At 38.0% G+C, this 15,804-nt stretch overlaps 1 protein-coding gene across 1 annotated transcript; it reads left to right on the forward strand.

Annotated features, from left to right (window-relative positions):
- The first annotated feature begins 10,769 nt into the window (after nt 1-10,769).
- LOC124107795 (vomeronasal type-1 receptor 4-like) lies at nt 10,770-12,364 on the forward strand. The gene is made up of 2 exons (XM_046465992.1): nt 10,770-11,690; nt 12,293-12,364. The coding sequence occupies exons 1-2, from the start codon at nt 10,770-10,772 to the stop codon at nt 12,362-12,364; spliced, it is 993 nt and encodes a 330-aa protein (XP_046321948.1).
- The last annotated feature ends 3,440 nt before the right edge of the window (nt 12,365-15,804 follow it).

Below are 15,804 nucleotides of genomic sequence, written 5' to 3' on the forward strand. Positions count from 1 at the left end.
CTCTCCAGAATTCCCACTGCGAATATTGAATGCTTCTTTCTTTTTTTTTTAATTTTGCAATTCTATTTTTTATTGATTTTATTATTTTTAATACATGACAACAGTGGAATGCATTGCAATCTTTATTACACATATAGAGCACAATTTTTCGTATCTCTGTATATAAAGTATGTTCAAGTCAATTTATGCCATTATACATGTACTTTTTTGCATTATAATTGTATATATGTATATACCACAATTTTTCATATCTCTTCTTGTGTATAAGGTAGTTGACACCCAATTCAAATCTTCATACATGTACTTGAATGCTTTTCTTAAACCAGTAGGTTCAATGAGGTTTGTGTGAATTTGTAAAAGAAGGAATTATGTACCATTCCTGTTATGAAAGCAGCACAAGGCAACTTATTTTCTTTCCTGACATGAGGCAGGTACTGAGGTGATTTGCACATTGACTAGGATAACTTGATTATGCAGAAGGTAAACATCTCTCTTAAGCCATGCTCAGATGAAGAATGGGAGGGACTTGAGACTGGCTTAATGGTAGTTGTCAATCCAGGGAACAAGCATGCCTCATTTACAGCAGTCGTGATTTTTTTTTTTTTAACAATTCACTACTGTGTTTAGTTTGGCTTTTCTAAATTCCTATTATTTTTTAAACTGATGGAATTTTAAACTTTCACTGTAACTTATATCCATTTGCTTATAAATAATTATTCTAAAAGCCAAAGTCAATTTTGAGAGAACACTGAGACATTTTGTTAATGCAGAAGTTCTGAGGGAGCTATAACCCAGAAGGCACCTGTCCCATGGTAAATTATGTTCGGGGAGATAGGCCTGGTCCATATCAGGACTTCTACCTGAGGACGCACTTGGTTTTGTGTTAAGGACACAAGTACAGCCCCTTCTGACCACCAGGCTACCACGTGAGGTCAAGTCCAGAGGCCCAGATCCACCCACACCAGTCCACGCTGGATCCAGGGTCTCACTAGACCCAGTTCACCCCTACCCTGGTGGAGCAAACACTGCCAGAGCCTAAACTTTGGCACAGGATCACCTCTTACAACCAGCGACTACAAGAGGAAGTCAAGCCCAGCAGCCCAGATCCACCACTCCACTTATGCAGGACCCAGACTCAGGATGCAGTAGCATTCATTGAGGGACATCAGCAGGGTCTGGAAGCCCAACATAAAGGTGACATACAGATAATCTGCACGGGTACTACAAGAATATAGGGAAGAAACCATAATACCTCAGATTCACATTGTAAGAAAGGAAGACACATAGACAACATGAAAAAACAAGGGAGCAAAGTGCCCCAAACAAACCGGGACACTATAATATCAAAACCCATGGACAAGAAAGTTGATGAAATGTCAGAGAAGGAGTTAGAAGGTGCATAATTAAAGATCTGTGAATTAAAGAATGACCTAAATGAACAAATACAGGCAAAACTTGATCACTACAACAATGAGATAATAGAGCAAATACAGCTAGTAAAAGATTACTTCATGAGACAGATAGATAAACTGGAAAAAAAAGTCAGAAATCCTTGAAATGAAGGATACAATAAATCAAATATAAAACTCAATAGAAAGCATAACCAACAGACTACACCACTTGGAAGGAAGAACATCAGATAATGAAGACAAAGTATACAATCTGGAAAATAAAGTTGATCACAGTGAAGAAAGTTAGAAACCATGAACAGAAAGAACATCCAAGAATTATGAGATAGCATCAAAAGACCAAATCTAAGAGTTATTGGGATAGAGGAAGACACAGAGTTTTAAACCAATGGAATGCACAATCTCTTCAATGAGATAATATCAGAGAATTTCTGAAGCATAAAGAACAAACTGGAAAACCAAACACAAGAGACTTACAGTTCATCAAATGAACAAAATATAACAGACATTCCTTTATGTATAAATGCACATTATAATAAAAATTCCTAACATACAGAATAAGAATAGAATCTTAAAAGCTACAAGAGAGAGGAATCAGATCACATATAGGGGAAGACCAATTCATATCCCAGCAGATTTTTCAACCCAGATTCTCAAAGCCAGGAGACCACAGAACAACATATACCAAGCTCTGAAAGAAAATGGATGCCAACCAAGAATTTTTTATCCAGCAAAACTGAACTTTAGATTTGATGATGAAATCAAAACCTTCCATGATAAACAAAAGTTAAAAGAATTTATAACTAGAAAGCCTACACTTCAGAACAACCTCAGTAAAATATTTCAAGAAGAAGAAATGAAAAAAAAATGATGAAAATCAGCAAACGGAGGGATTACAGTAAAGGAAAATCTAATCAGAGGGGAAACCAGATCACATTAAATACCAAAAATAAACAAAAATGGCTGGGAATGTGAATCATGACTCAATAATAATCCTGAATGTTAATGGCCTAAACTCACCAATCAAAAGACAAAGACTAGCAGATTAGATTTTTAAAAGTCCAAGAGACTCATCTCATAGGAAAAGCTATTCACAGACTGAAGGTGAAGGGTTGGTAAAAATTATACCACTCACATGAACTGTGGAAGCAAGCAGGGGTTTCCATCCTCATATAAAATAAAGTAGACTTCAAAGTAGTCAATCAAAAAGGATAAAGGGGGACACTACATAGTGGCCAAGGGAACCACACACCACCAAGACTTAACAATTATAAATATATATGCCCCAAACAATGGAGAATCTACATTCATCAAACAAACTCTTCTCAAGTTCAAGAGTCAAATCGACCCCAACACAAAATTTTGGGTGATTTTAACCCACCTCTTTCATCACTACATAGATCTTCCAAACAAAAGTTGAACAAAAAAACTATAGAACTCAATAATACAATCAATAACTTAGACTTAAATGACATATATAGAATATTTCATCCTTCCATGAGATAATATATTTTCTTCTCAGCAGCACATGGATCCTTCTCTGAAATAGAACATATACTATGCCACAAAGAATCTCTTAGCAAATATAAAAGGTAAAGACACTACCCTGCATTCTATCAGATCATAATGGAATGAAATTAATTAGAAATCAATGATAAAATAAGAAATAAAATACACTGCAACACTTGGAGACTAAATAATATGCTACTGAATGAACAATGGGTTGCAGAAGACATCAAGGAGGAGATTTTTAAAAATTAGAGGTAATACAACATATCAAAATCTCTGGGACACTATGAAAGCAGTTCTAAGGTGAAAGCTCATTGCGTGGAGTTCATTTCTTAAAAGAAAAAGTCAACAAATTAATGTCCTCAGACTACATCTCAAAGCCCTAGAAAAAGAAGAACAAATCAGCAGCAAAAGCAGTAGAAGGCAACAAATAATTAAAATTAGAGCTGAAATCAATGAAATTGAAACAGAAGAAACAATTGAAAAAAATTGACAAAACAAAAAGTTGGTTCTTTGAAAAAATAAGTAAAATTGATAGACTCTTAGCCATGCTAACGAAGAGAAGGAGAGAGACAACTCAAATTACCAGCATCCATGATGAAAAAGGTAATATCACAACAGACACTACAGAAATACAGAGGATAATTAAAAATTATTTTGAAATCTTATACTCCAATAAAATAGAAGACATTGAAGGCATCAATAAAGTAGCATGATATAAAATTAACACCCATAAACCAATCACATTCCTATACATCTCTGATGAATCAACAGAAAGACAAAATAGGAAAACCACCCCATTTACAATAGCCTCAAAGGAAATTTGGGAATCAAACTAACAGAAGAGGTGAACAACCTCTGCAATGAAAACTACAGAAGGCTAAAAAGAAAGAAATTTTAAAAGACTGTAAGGAAAATAAAAAGAGACCCAGAGACAAGATGCAGAGGCAGGAAAGATGGCTGCTCATCAAAGCAGCCAGGTTTATTTATACCAATAGGTTACACTAGGTCATTAGTGCCATAACTACATTATTGTTTATTGTGTCATCAGCTAGGTTACAGAGTTAGCAACAGTGTGCAGCTTACACCTCAGTTACACACTATAGTTGCAATGTGCAATGTTAGGAGCTTTGTGTAGCTCTCAAGAAAGTCCATTGTTTCAAGTAATGTTAGTGGGCAGGTCCAGTAGGACCAGAGCTTGGTGAAGCATTGTAGTTATCTAGAAAGTCCCTTGATTCCCAGGAGCTATGTGCCTGAGTCAAGGTTGAGGCTGATAAGGCTCTCGCACAGAGCCTCCTCATGTAGGGCATTGCTACAGCAGCCAGGCATCCCGTGCCTTTGCACAGAAGCTTTCCTAGCCACCAACCATGCCACAGTCATGAAGCTATCAGAGACCTCAATCCCAAACACAGAACCCCTACAGCAGATTCTTAGAAGATGGAAAGATCTCCCATGTTCTTGGACAGTCAGATTCAATACTGTCACAATGGCACTCCTACAAAAAGCCTTATACATACTTAATGCAATTCTCGTTAAAATTCCAATGTCATTCTTTATAGAAATAAAAAAGTGATTAAATTCATTTGGAAATATATAGAGGCCCATAATAGTCAAAGCAATTCTCAGTGAGAAAAGTGAAACAACAGGCAAAACAATAGCAGACCTGAAAGTATGTTACAGAGCTACAGTAACAAAAATGGCATGATATTGGCACCAAAACAGACATGAAGATCAGGTGTACAGAAGAGAAGACACAGAATCAAACCCACATAAATATAGTTATCTCATACTTGACAAAGTCACCATAAACATACATTGGAAAAAATCCTCTTCAACAAACAGTGCTGGGAAAACTGGAAATTTGATGTACCAAAAAGAAAATAGATCACTATTTCTTACCCTGACCAAAACAAATCAAAATAAACCAAGGGCCCAGGCATTGGACCAGAGACCCTGCATGTATGAGAATAATAACTAGGCCCAAATCTCCATCATGTTGGCTTAGGAACTGAATTCCTCAACAAGAATCCTAAAGCACAAAAAGTAAAATCATGAGTAAATAAACGGGATTGTATCAAACTAAAACGTTTCTTCACAGCAAAGGAAACAATCAAGCATGTGAAAAGAGAGCATACAGAAGGAGATTAAATCTTGGCCCTGTGCACCTCAGAGTATTAATCTTCAAGATGTAAAGAGAATTCAAAAAATGGGACACCAAAAAAATAAAAAGGAAAACCCAATCAATACATGGGAATCAGAACTGAACAGATACTACAGAGAAGAAGAAATATAATCAGTCAGCAAATATACTTAAAAAATGTTCAACATCTCTAGCAAATACAGAAATGCAAATTAAAACTTCCCTGAGATTCATCTGACACCAGTCAGAATGGCAATTATGCAGAATATAAGTAACAATAAATGTTGGTGAGAATGTTGGGGAAAGGATACACTCATACATTGCTGGTGGGTCTGCAAATTGGTGCCAGCACCCTGGAAAGCAGTATGGAGATTCCTTAGAAATCTTGGAATGGAACTTTTATTTGACCCAGTTATCTCTCTTCAATTTATAATGAAATGACTTAAAACCAGAATACTATACTGACACAGCCACATCAATTTTCACAGCAGCTTAATTCACATTAGCCAAGCTATGGAACTAACCTAGTTGCCCTTCAACAGTTGAATGGCTAAAGAAAACGTGGTGTATATATAAACAATGGAATATCAGCCATAAAGAAGAATAAAATGATGATGTTTGCTGGTGAATGTATGGAAATGAAGATTATCATGCTAAGTGAAATAAGACAAACCCCACCCCCCCAAAAAAGATAATGTTTTCTGTGATATGTGGATGCTAACACACAATAATGGGAGGGAGGGGGAAATACTTTGAATTAGACAAAAGGGAATGAAGGGAAGAGAAGACGGCTGGGAATAGGAAAGACAGGAGAATGAATTGCACATAACCTTTCTATGTTCATACAGGAATACACAACCAGCATTACTCTCATCATGTACAACCACGGGAATGCGAGTTATACTCCACGATGTACATTATGTCAAAATCTATCTACTATCCTGTGTAACTGAGACAACAAAAAAATTTAAGAGACATAAGTACCAAAACAAACTCTCAGGAATCCTGGAGTCCAGTGAGTCACATAACCTTTTGCAGGTCCCTCATAGGTCACAAGTCATTATTTCCTGAACTTTCCATAGGAGACCCTGTCAGCCTCAAGGGATCAGGCAAAAGCAACAGTCTCTCACAAACTCAACACCTATTCTGAGGTACTGACAAAGAACTCATAATTGCCTTATTAATTAGCAAGTGTGAAGAAAGTTTTTCAGCCTTGTCCTGGGCTCCCCAGGCCTGCACTGTCATTGCCTCTCCAGGTGAAGTGATAATTGCAGCCCTGAGGGGAAGTGAGGTCACAGGAGCACAGACCTTTATCTCAGGGTGCAGCTGACTCCCTCCCTCCATGCTGGCTGTCAGGACCTCACACTGAGCCCAGTACCTTGCACACAAGAAGCACAGTGAGTAGTTTCTATTTCAGTTTTCTACTTCTGCAGAGTCAGTAAGGAAAACAATTCTGAGCATGTGCTTGTGTCAGCAGAGGGAACAAACAGATTCTGGGTTAGGAAGAGATTCAGGATAAAGATAAAGAAGGAAAAGAAATAATTCCTTCACTATGAGCTCAGTAGTAAAAGAAGAAGTGTCCCTGACCTGATGCCAATTTTCCTGGCTCCTAAAGTTATTTAATAAAATACACACTGAGGATGTTTATAGGTGAATAATACCATCAATAGTAAATTCTGACTTAGAAGGGGCTTAAGAACTATAGTAGCAACTAATCTGCTCTTCACATTACTTTAGAAAATCATATAATATATTTTGAAGTGCTATGATGTCTGTGTGTATAAAGCCTTCATACCTAGAGTAAAGATAAGGATAGAACTGTGAGGATCACCTCCTTATGTACAGAAGCCCAGACCTGGGACTGTTTCTGGAATAAAAGATGCTGTTTTCCAATTGTACATTACAATCCTCCTCGTGTGGAGAGAAATCCCTGTGTTGAGATGGCTGAGCAAAACTTCTCTCCTTGCTGGACACACAAGAGCAAGCAACATTATAAGGATGAGAATTGGACAGTAGTTGTCAGGACAAATTAATCTGGTAATTTCTCTGGTTTAATAATACTCCAATATTAATCACGCACATGATAATTTCCTTTTTATTTCAGTTTATTCAATGCAGAAGAATGCACATGTGCCAGCTTCTATTGACATATCTTGTGTATTGAATGTTCTCCACAAATCCTGCTTCATTACTGAAGCTTTGACCATGTAGCTGTGAAATCAGTGAGGACTTCATTTTTATCCTTAACTATTTTATCAGATATTAGTACTTCATGTGCCATTGTTCAGTACCACAGCAATATTTATGAATAATTCATTTATAGATTCCACTACACTTTTATTCCTGCAGTTGCAACAAAATAATACTTTTCTGTGGAAATAAATCTTTGTTTAGAGGGGATTTTATTCCACCCATTGTCAAGTTAAAATACATAGTTTCCTAGCATCTGTTTTGATTCTTCATAACAATTTTTCCTCCTTTATTTGTTTTTAAGTTTTTATTTGTGCATTATCGTTGTGCATAATACTGGGGCTCATCTTGACATAATTATGCATGCATGGAATATAATTTTCTACATTTTCAGTTCTCATTACTTCACTTTCCCTTGCCTCCACCGTCTCACTCTTCCCTTGTGGAACTAAAACTTGGGCCAGTCTTGCATACATTAAATCCAACAGGGACACAGGGCAATCTTTGGAGGGCTCCTTGAGCAGTCATCAGATTGGAATTGCTGGCATAGACGTTTGTATCTGATCCAGTAAGTGGACACCACCAGTTTTTCCACATGTTTGCACCAATTTTAACACCCATTGCTAGTTCATGAGATTCCTGAGCTATTGTCATCCTTCCCAATCGTGGTATTTTCTAACATTTTACTTTAAATTCATGTTGGTGTGTACTTATACTGGAGAGTGCTTAAATAAAGACACTGAACTTTCCCCCCATCATTATTAATCATTGAATGATTTTTTGTGTTTATTTAACTGTTGAAATCATTTGATTTTTTTTATTTTTGTGCATTCTGTAACACTAATTATCACTGGATACATTAAATTCAACATTTCTTCCTTAGCTACTAGTTTATGCATACTTCTTTAATCTTCTGTGCAAAAGTATGTGGAGTAATTCTGAAAAACATTTATTGCTGTTGGATGGAAATGGTAGCATTTGCTTATATGACACACAAAAAAGTGACAATTTGTTGTCTGATCCTCTAATTCTGGTGATTTTATTTGTGAGATACTGTTATAAGCATCTCCCTTCTAATGTTCTGATTAGACTTTCTACCAATGCTGGGGTAATATTCATAAAGTAATTTTGCCTACAATATTTTCCTAACATTATTTCCCCATAATTTTAAATTCTATTATACAAATGAGTACAGTTTTCTAATTTCAATTATAACACTATGATCTTCCTTTTGCTTTTACCTTATGAGACATCCTTCTAAGATGCTTTCTCACATTCTCCTTTGATTTTTCCAGACTGTGTTAGAATTGGGAAGCGCAAGTATCTGAATACTAAGAATTAGTGAGATTTTTAATTAGAAGATCTCTAAGTCCCTCATAGGTCCCAGCTCAATATTTCCTACACATACCAGGAATAGACTTTCAACCTTAAGGAATCAAGGAAATGAAACAGCCTTTCCAAAACTCCTCAACACTGATTTTGAAGTTACTAACAAGGACCTCATAATTGCCTTATTAATTAGCAAGTGTGGAGAAAGTTTTTCCACAAAGTCCTGCCTGCACTGTCATTGCCTCTCCAGGTGAAGTGATAATTGCAGCCCTGAGGGGAAGTGAGGTCACAGGAGCACAGACCTTTATCTCAGGGCCCAGCTGCCTCCCTCCCTCCATGCTGGGTGTCAGGACCTCACACTGAGCCTAGCACCTTGCACAGAAGAAGCACAGTGAGTAGTTTCTAATTCTGACATAAAAGCTCAGTGTGTAAGAAGAGAAGTTTGGGGAAGTACCCATTTCTGAAAAAGGATTTTGGGAGAAGGCGATCTAGTGTCATTGTAGACAAGGAAAGGAATAATTTTTTGTTATTTTGCATTAGCCTGAGGCCAATACATGATGGCTCCAAATAGAATGTAATAAAGTCCTCAGTGAGTGAGACTATTATTGATAATCCCAGATGTTGATAGTGAAACCTGGGTGTGGAGGTGCTGAAGCTTTGTGGTAATTAAAGCACCTCTGTCCACAGACACTACATAAATCATAGAATAAATCATACATATTATTGGAGCTGTGTTTATAATGCCTTCATGCCTACAGTAAAGATGAGGATTAAGGGCAGAATCACCTTATCCTGAACAGAAACCCAAACCAACATCTGTGTCCCAATTCATTCAGAGGAGACAGAAATTGTGAATCACCTATGGTGTGATGCTTGTAGTGAGAATTCTTCTCCTGATGAACTTGGGAACACAACACATAAGGGAAGTAACTTTATGAGTATTAAACATTGGTTGTCAGAACCAAAGGTGCCTTTTTTGTTTCCTCTGGGTTATTAACATTTTCATTTTAATTCCAGACCCATGGAATGTATTTCTTTGTGTTTCTATTCTTAGAATGCCCAGAAATTCCTAGTATCAAGATTATATTTTATTATTTATTATAAAGTGCCTTTCAAAAATCTTGCTTTCTACCAATGGTTTCATAGGTGTTGGTACATATGAGCTTTTCACCTGAGATGAATGAAAACTAAATTTCTATCCTACACCATTTTATCACTAACTACAATATCATGTTTCATGGTTTAGAGACAAAGTACACTTGTTCAACTATGTACACCTTCCAGTATATTTTTGCCTCTGGAATGACAATTATTATTTATATTACCAATCTAAATATTGAGTGCATCTTTCATTGATTGAATCCAGATGATTGACTGTGATTAGTGCACTATATTTTATTAGGATCTATAAAGTCTCATTTCTAATTCATATTGCTCTATATATTAAGTCTTTAAACCAAATACAAAGGTCATACTTGACTGAAATTTTCCCCATATTTGTTATTCATTGAATAGTGATTTTTGTGGGTTTTGTTAGAACATAATTCTTACTTCAATTCATTTGTGCATTCTGTATAAATTATTCCCACTTGGTACATTAATCTCCTTTGCACACACCATGTGTTGGTGTGGCAATTGATTTTAGTTTAACTAGATATAATTTGTCATTTCAACCATATTCTTCAGGAATGTCTGCTGTTTGATGTACAATTGGTTACCAAGTAGTATAAAAATATTCTTTTGTTGTTGAAAATGTTTCATTCATTTTCTTTCAGATTTAGACCAGAACTGAATTTTTGTATGGTGTAGGTGGTGATTGATGTTGTCTCTTCTTCAATATGATCAGGATATACCAGTTGATTCTGAAAAATGATTGATTTATGCATTCTGTCCACTGCTCACTTTTCATTGCTTCTCCCAGGGTATCACCATCTGAGCTTTAATGACAACTTCTCTAAGAAAATAGAGTGGGAATTTTCCCCATGAACATATGCATCTTCTTGTCTTTGCCAATCCCCATGGCTGTTGCTGTGTTTCCCAGGATGATCTCAAACTCCTAGCTTAAGAGTTCCTCCTGCCTCAGACTCCTGAGTCACTGGTGTCTACTGGTGCACACCACAGTGTCTGGCTACAAAAATTTAAATGAGTCATTTCACTCATAGAAACCAAACTGTACTGTGATGGATGACAGAATGGCCTACAGGGACATGGCAATAGGATTGATGTTCTTATCACAAACCACAGTTGGAATTCTGGGAAATTACTTTCTTCTTTACTACTATCTAGTCCTCTCCTGCAACAAGTGCCCATTAAGGTCCAAGGATTTGATCCTCAAGCATCTGAGTATAGCCAATTCCCTTGTTATTCTCTCTAATGGAGTTCCCCAGACAATGGCAGCCTTGGGGATAAAATATTTCTTGAATGATCTTGGATGCAAACTTATTTCATGTATTCAGCGAGTAGGCAGGAGTGTTTCCATTAGCATCATCTGCCTCTTGAGTATCTTCCAAAACATCACGGTCAGCCCCAGGAACTCCTGTTGGAGGGATCTTAAAGTAATAGCCCCAAAGCACATTAGCTTCTCTGTATCCCTCTGCTGGATACTTTACATGATGGTAAATTCCATGTTTCCTCTTTATGTGCTTAGCAAATGCAGTACTGAAAACACAACAGAGAAAACAGATTATGGGTATTGTTCTATTGTGGGTCGAGACAAAATCATAGAGTCATTATATGCAGCCTTATTTGTATTTCCTGAAGTTGTCTTTTCTATGCTCATAATCTGGTCCAGTGGCTCCATGGTTCTCCTTCTGTACAGGCACAAGCAGCGGGTTTGGCACATTCACAGCATCAAAGTTTCCCCCAGGTCCTGCCCTGAGTCCAGAGCCACCCAGAGAATCCTTGTCCTGGTGGGCACCTTTGTGACTTTCCACACCCTCTCCTCCCTATTAAATGTTTATATTGCCCTTTCTTCTAATCTCAACTGGTGGTTGTGGAGGATCAGTAGCATCATTTCCCTGTGTTTTCCCACTGTGAGTCCCTTTCTTCTCATGATACATGACTCCACAGTATCCAAGGACTGTTTCAACTGGATAAAGAAGAAAAATACTTTTGTCTTAAGTACATAAATTTTAAATTTTTGTGCAATGCCTAATTTTTAGTTATACATGACCCTCACAACAGAGAAACCTGGAAGAGTCACTGTCTCTCTATTGTAACCCTAATGGATATTGGAGTCCTCAGCTGGCTGACTATGGGACAGCTGTCTGACTATGGGACATATGTGAGCATCATGGAGGGGATTGACCTTGTGTTCTCATCCTGATGCAACAATCCTTTGAGAGTAACCATTATTTTTGATGCTGGGGCACACTAAATGAATTCATTAAAGTGAGTAAAATCACAATTGTTAAACAAGGTTTGGACTGCTCCAAACTCTGCCAGACACAAATACAGAGGAAAAATAAGTGGTGGATATTGCTAAATGACAATTCTTCATGTATTTATAATGAATGTTTCATCTTATTGAAAGCTTCTTTTGTTAGCTTGAAGTTTGTTGCAGCAAGACCCTTCGGAATTTAGTATACACAGTATACATTTCTGTAACAGAATTATTTTCTACAAATGGAAATAAAGGTAATATCTCCCTCTAGGGAAAATGGTGAAGCAGGTTTTTTATCTGTTCTCCTTAAAAGGTCTGTTTCCCTATGTGCAGGGAACCTCAAGTGTGGCCAAACTCCTTTCCTGTGCAGCATCCCCCTCGGCCACTCCACACCACCCAGACTGAAGTTGGTTGGCAGAACAGTGCTCCTGCTGCCTTCTATGCCACAAGAAAGGAAGTGCCTGGGGTCTTCCCTAGAGATTGTACCTCTCTACTGTCATCTATACAAGAGTTGCAGCATGATCTCACACTTTCAAACTCTGGGCAATAAAACACAACTATGATACAAAATAAGTAGAGAGATGCTTAGCTATTCCCTCCAAATCTTGTATTTGTTACTTTCTAAATCACAGTCATCTTGTGTAGTTAGGCTGGGTTGTACACAGGAAAACCAAAAGATCCTTGCACAGCAGACAGTGTTCAGTAGAATGTAAGTTGTTGGTGGCAGTAGGGATATGAGACGAATCACTGCAGGAACAATGGGTGGAACACTGCCTCTTGACAAGTGGGTGATGAGAGAGTCCTAATGGGCACACATTCCTAGAGGACCTTTGGAGGTAAAACTCATTATTATACAGGATATAAATTTATTTTCCCTTGATTGCCCTGATAAATCTATTCTTATCACCCATAGTATATCTTCTAAAAATGCCACAGAAGAAAGTATTTTTGTGAATGTGAATCTATGAGGAATATTTAAGAGAGCTACAGTTTTTTATAATCTTTGCTTATTTAAGAAAACCTGATTTTATGGAAAAGACTGAATTGAACATAGAAGACATTCAGATAAGTGAACAACTTAGGTATTTGCATAAATCCCATGGAAAATGCCAGCATTTCCAGGTTATCAGAGGGATATGGTAAAAGTAAGATCTTCAAGGGGAGAAACTAGACTTAGAAAGTACTTGCAACATATGTGGAATAAATAGATTTTTTTCTAAAATATGTCTTTTATATATTTAGAGAATAGAGATGAAATAAAGAGTAGCCCAGAGCAGAGTAGGTAGTGGACCTGGCCGTTCACATTAAGATCTGCTGCATTGAACAATGGAGGGTCTCATGCATTAGTTTTTCCTTATACAGCAGATGCAATCGAACATTTTGGATGCATTTCTAAATACACACATACTACTGAACTACAAACACTGTTTTCCTATATATGTAAATATACATACGATCAAGATCAGGTTATCTTTGGGGTAGAAAGATATATAATTAATAACAGTAACTTTCAATAAAGTAGAACAGTTACAAAACTATATTCTAATGAGAGTGGGGTGAAAGTGCTCTGCTCTCTGGGATTCTCCATTTAAACTGAAGTTGACCACTGATAACTGGCACTGTGATGGTGCACTGCATACCCAATGCTATCATCATGTAGTCAACTAGAAGCAAGGTAATTTCCCATCTAGAGCAGCTCATTAAATCCACACCAGAAGTCACAAAGGAGTCTTCTTTAATTTTAACTTAGCTTAGTCAATACCCATATCCTCAGCTCCAAGGCTGACCTGAAGGCAACCACTGTGCAGCTATAGCACAGTGAAAATCAGCACCCTAGCAGAGGCTGAAGGGATCAAAATGACCATGATATGCCCTGAAAACCACACACACACAGAGGATTTTTACACTTTAACATGACAGCTTATTGATATTCATTTTTAAATAAGATACTCATTTTCTTAGAGAGAGAGAGAGAATTTTAATATTTATTTATTTTTTAGTTTTCGGCACACACAACATCTTTCTTTGTATGTGGTGCTGAGGATTGAACCAGGGCTGCACGCATGCCAGGTGAGCGTGCTACCGCTTGAGCCACATCCCCAGCCCAAGATACTCATATATTTAATATGACTTAAAACTTGATCAAAGTGTGAACACTCTAACTCAAGAGCCATTTGTCAATGAACACCAGCAGCCATTTTGAACAGTGGAGAACGAGGGAGTGACAGTGTTTGACTGCACGACACATGACACAAGAGGGCACAAGGAAAGTGGGTGCAGAGCCTAAAGAAGGGGCCAGGGAAAGAAGAAAAGGGCTTGCAGAACAGTAAGCGTAAACCCGAGTACAGGTTGTGCATGGGATAAAGCAATGCCAGGCTTAAGAGTACCAAGGGGACCATGTACAAGGAAGTTAAGGTATAAACATATTGGGTTCTAGGAGGATAAAAATTTCAGGGTGTTCCAGGAACAAAAGAAAACCTGGCAATGTAGAGTTAAAGGGCAAAGGTAAATAAAGGTTCTGTGGAAAACATGACAAGGACATGCTGCAAGGAGAGGATAGAGATGGAGGAGGGGGGTCTTGGACGATAATGGATTAAAGCAGACACACAGTGTAAGTGTAGGAGGTGAAGTCTGGGGAGAAGACAGACAGAGGAAAGAGATGCACAGAAAGTGTGGGGAGGAGTTAGGGAGAGCCACGGGCATGGGTGGGCTAAAAAATATGGGAGAAAAGGCTGGGACAGCATGACAGGGAATGGATCAAGAGCAGGTACCTAGTTCACTGCGGATCTGACGATGCCTGGAAGCTGACCACTGTGAGACTGAGCTGGTTGGGCAGAGAACACAGGGAAGGGTCTGAAATATTGGGTCTGGGAGTAGATACAAGGCCAGGAAAGGGAAGACCCTTGTGGTGGCATTGTGCCCCCAGATGAAGGTGAAGTGGGTGGTCTTTGTAATGTTCAGGGCATGGGACATTGGGGCACCCTATGGAGTAGAAGTGGTGAATGCAAGTGAGGCATGATAGATGTTTGGTGGCTCTAAAGGTCACAGGGGTGGAGAGATGAAGGATGTCACAGGGTACATTAATGGACAAAACATCACAGGCCTCCTGACTCTCTTTCTGACCCTGAGCATGGCTCTGTTGCACTGCTTCTCTATGCACATGGCGGGGACACCTGAGAATGGCATGAGCTGTACCAACTGCACCCAGCTGAGGCCCAGATGCAGAGGAGGAGAATCATCCCATAGCAGACCATCTGCCCAGGTGCCAGGTGTTAGCTTGGGCCTTTAGGATGCCCTGGGTCAAGCTTGTGGTTTAAAGCAAAAATTACTGAATACAGAACCTTTGGGATGAGAAGTTCTTGTCCCTAATTACATACGATGATCCTCTTTTCTCATGATCTTTTGCCATCTGCTTATCCCTTTAGTGATTTTTATCTTAGGGGGTTTTTGCCAATTTTTATCTTAGTTCGGTTTTTTTTTGGATCCCCTTGTAATAAGTCTTGTACAAAAGGTTTTTATCCTATATGTACTTTGCAAATATTTTCTCCCATTCTGTGTGTGGCTTCTCTTTCTCTTAAGATTGTATTTCACATTACTCATGGGACTGCAAATTGGTGCAACCACTCTGGAAATCAGTATGGAGATTTCTTGGGATGAAAGCATCCTTTGACTCAGTCAGTTATCCCACTCCTCAGTCTACACCCTAAAGACTTAAAACAGCATATTATGCTAATGCACCTACTTTAACTTTTATAGCAGTACAATTCACAATTGCTAAACTGTAACCAACCTAGATGCCCTTCAATAGTTGAATGGATAAAGAAACTGTGGTACATATACACAAT

This window comes from Marmota monax, unplaced genomic scaffold, assembly GCF_021218885.2.
Source record: "Marmota monax isolate L192 unplaced genomic scaffold, Marmota_monax_Labrador192_F-V1.1 WCK01_AAM20220418_F8-fsc00160, whole genome shotgun sequence".
Classification (NCBI taxonomy): domain Eukaryota; kingdom Metazoa; phylum Chordata; class Mammalia; order Rodentia; family Sciuridae; genus Marmota; species Marmota monax.

Bases quoted from the DNA above. Each gene is read 5' to 3' on its own strand.
- LOC124107795 (XM_046465992.1), top strand. From the start codon at position 10,770: ATGGCCTACAGGGACATGGCAATAGGATTGATGTTCTTATCACAAACC. The intron at 11,691-12,292 runs GTCTTAAGTACA...CCCTATGTGCAG, and splicing joins TAAAGAAGAAAAATACTTTT to GGAACCTCAAGTGTGGCCAA.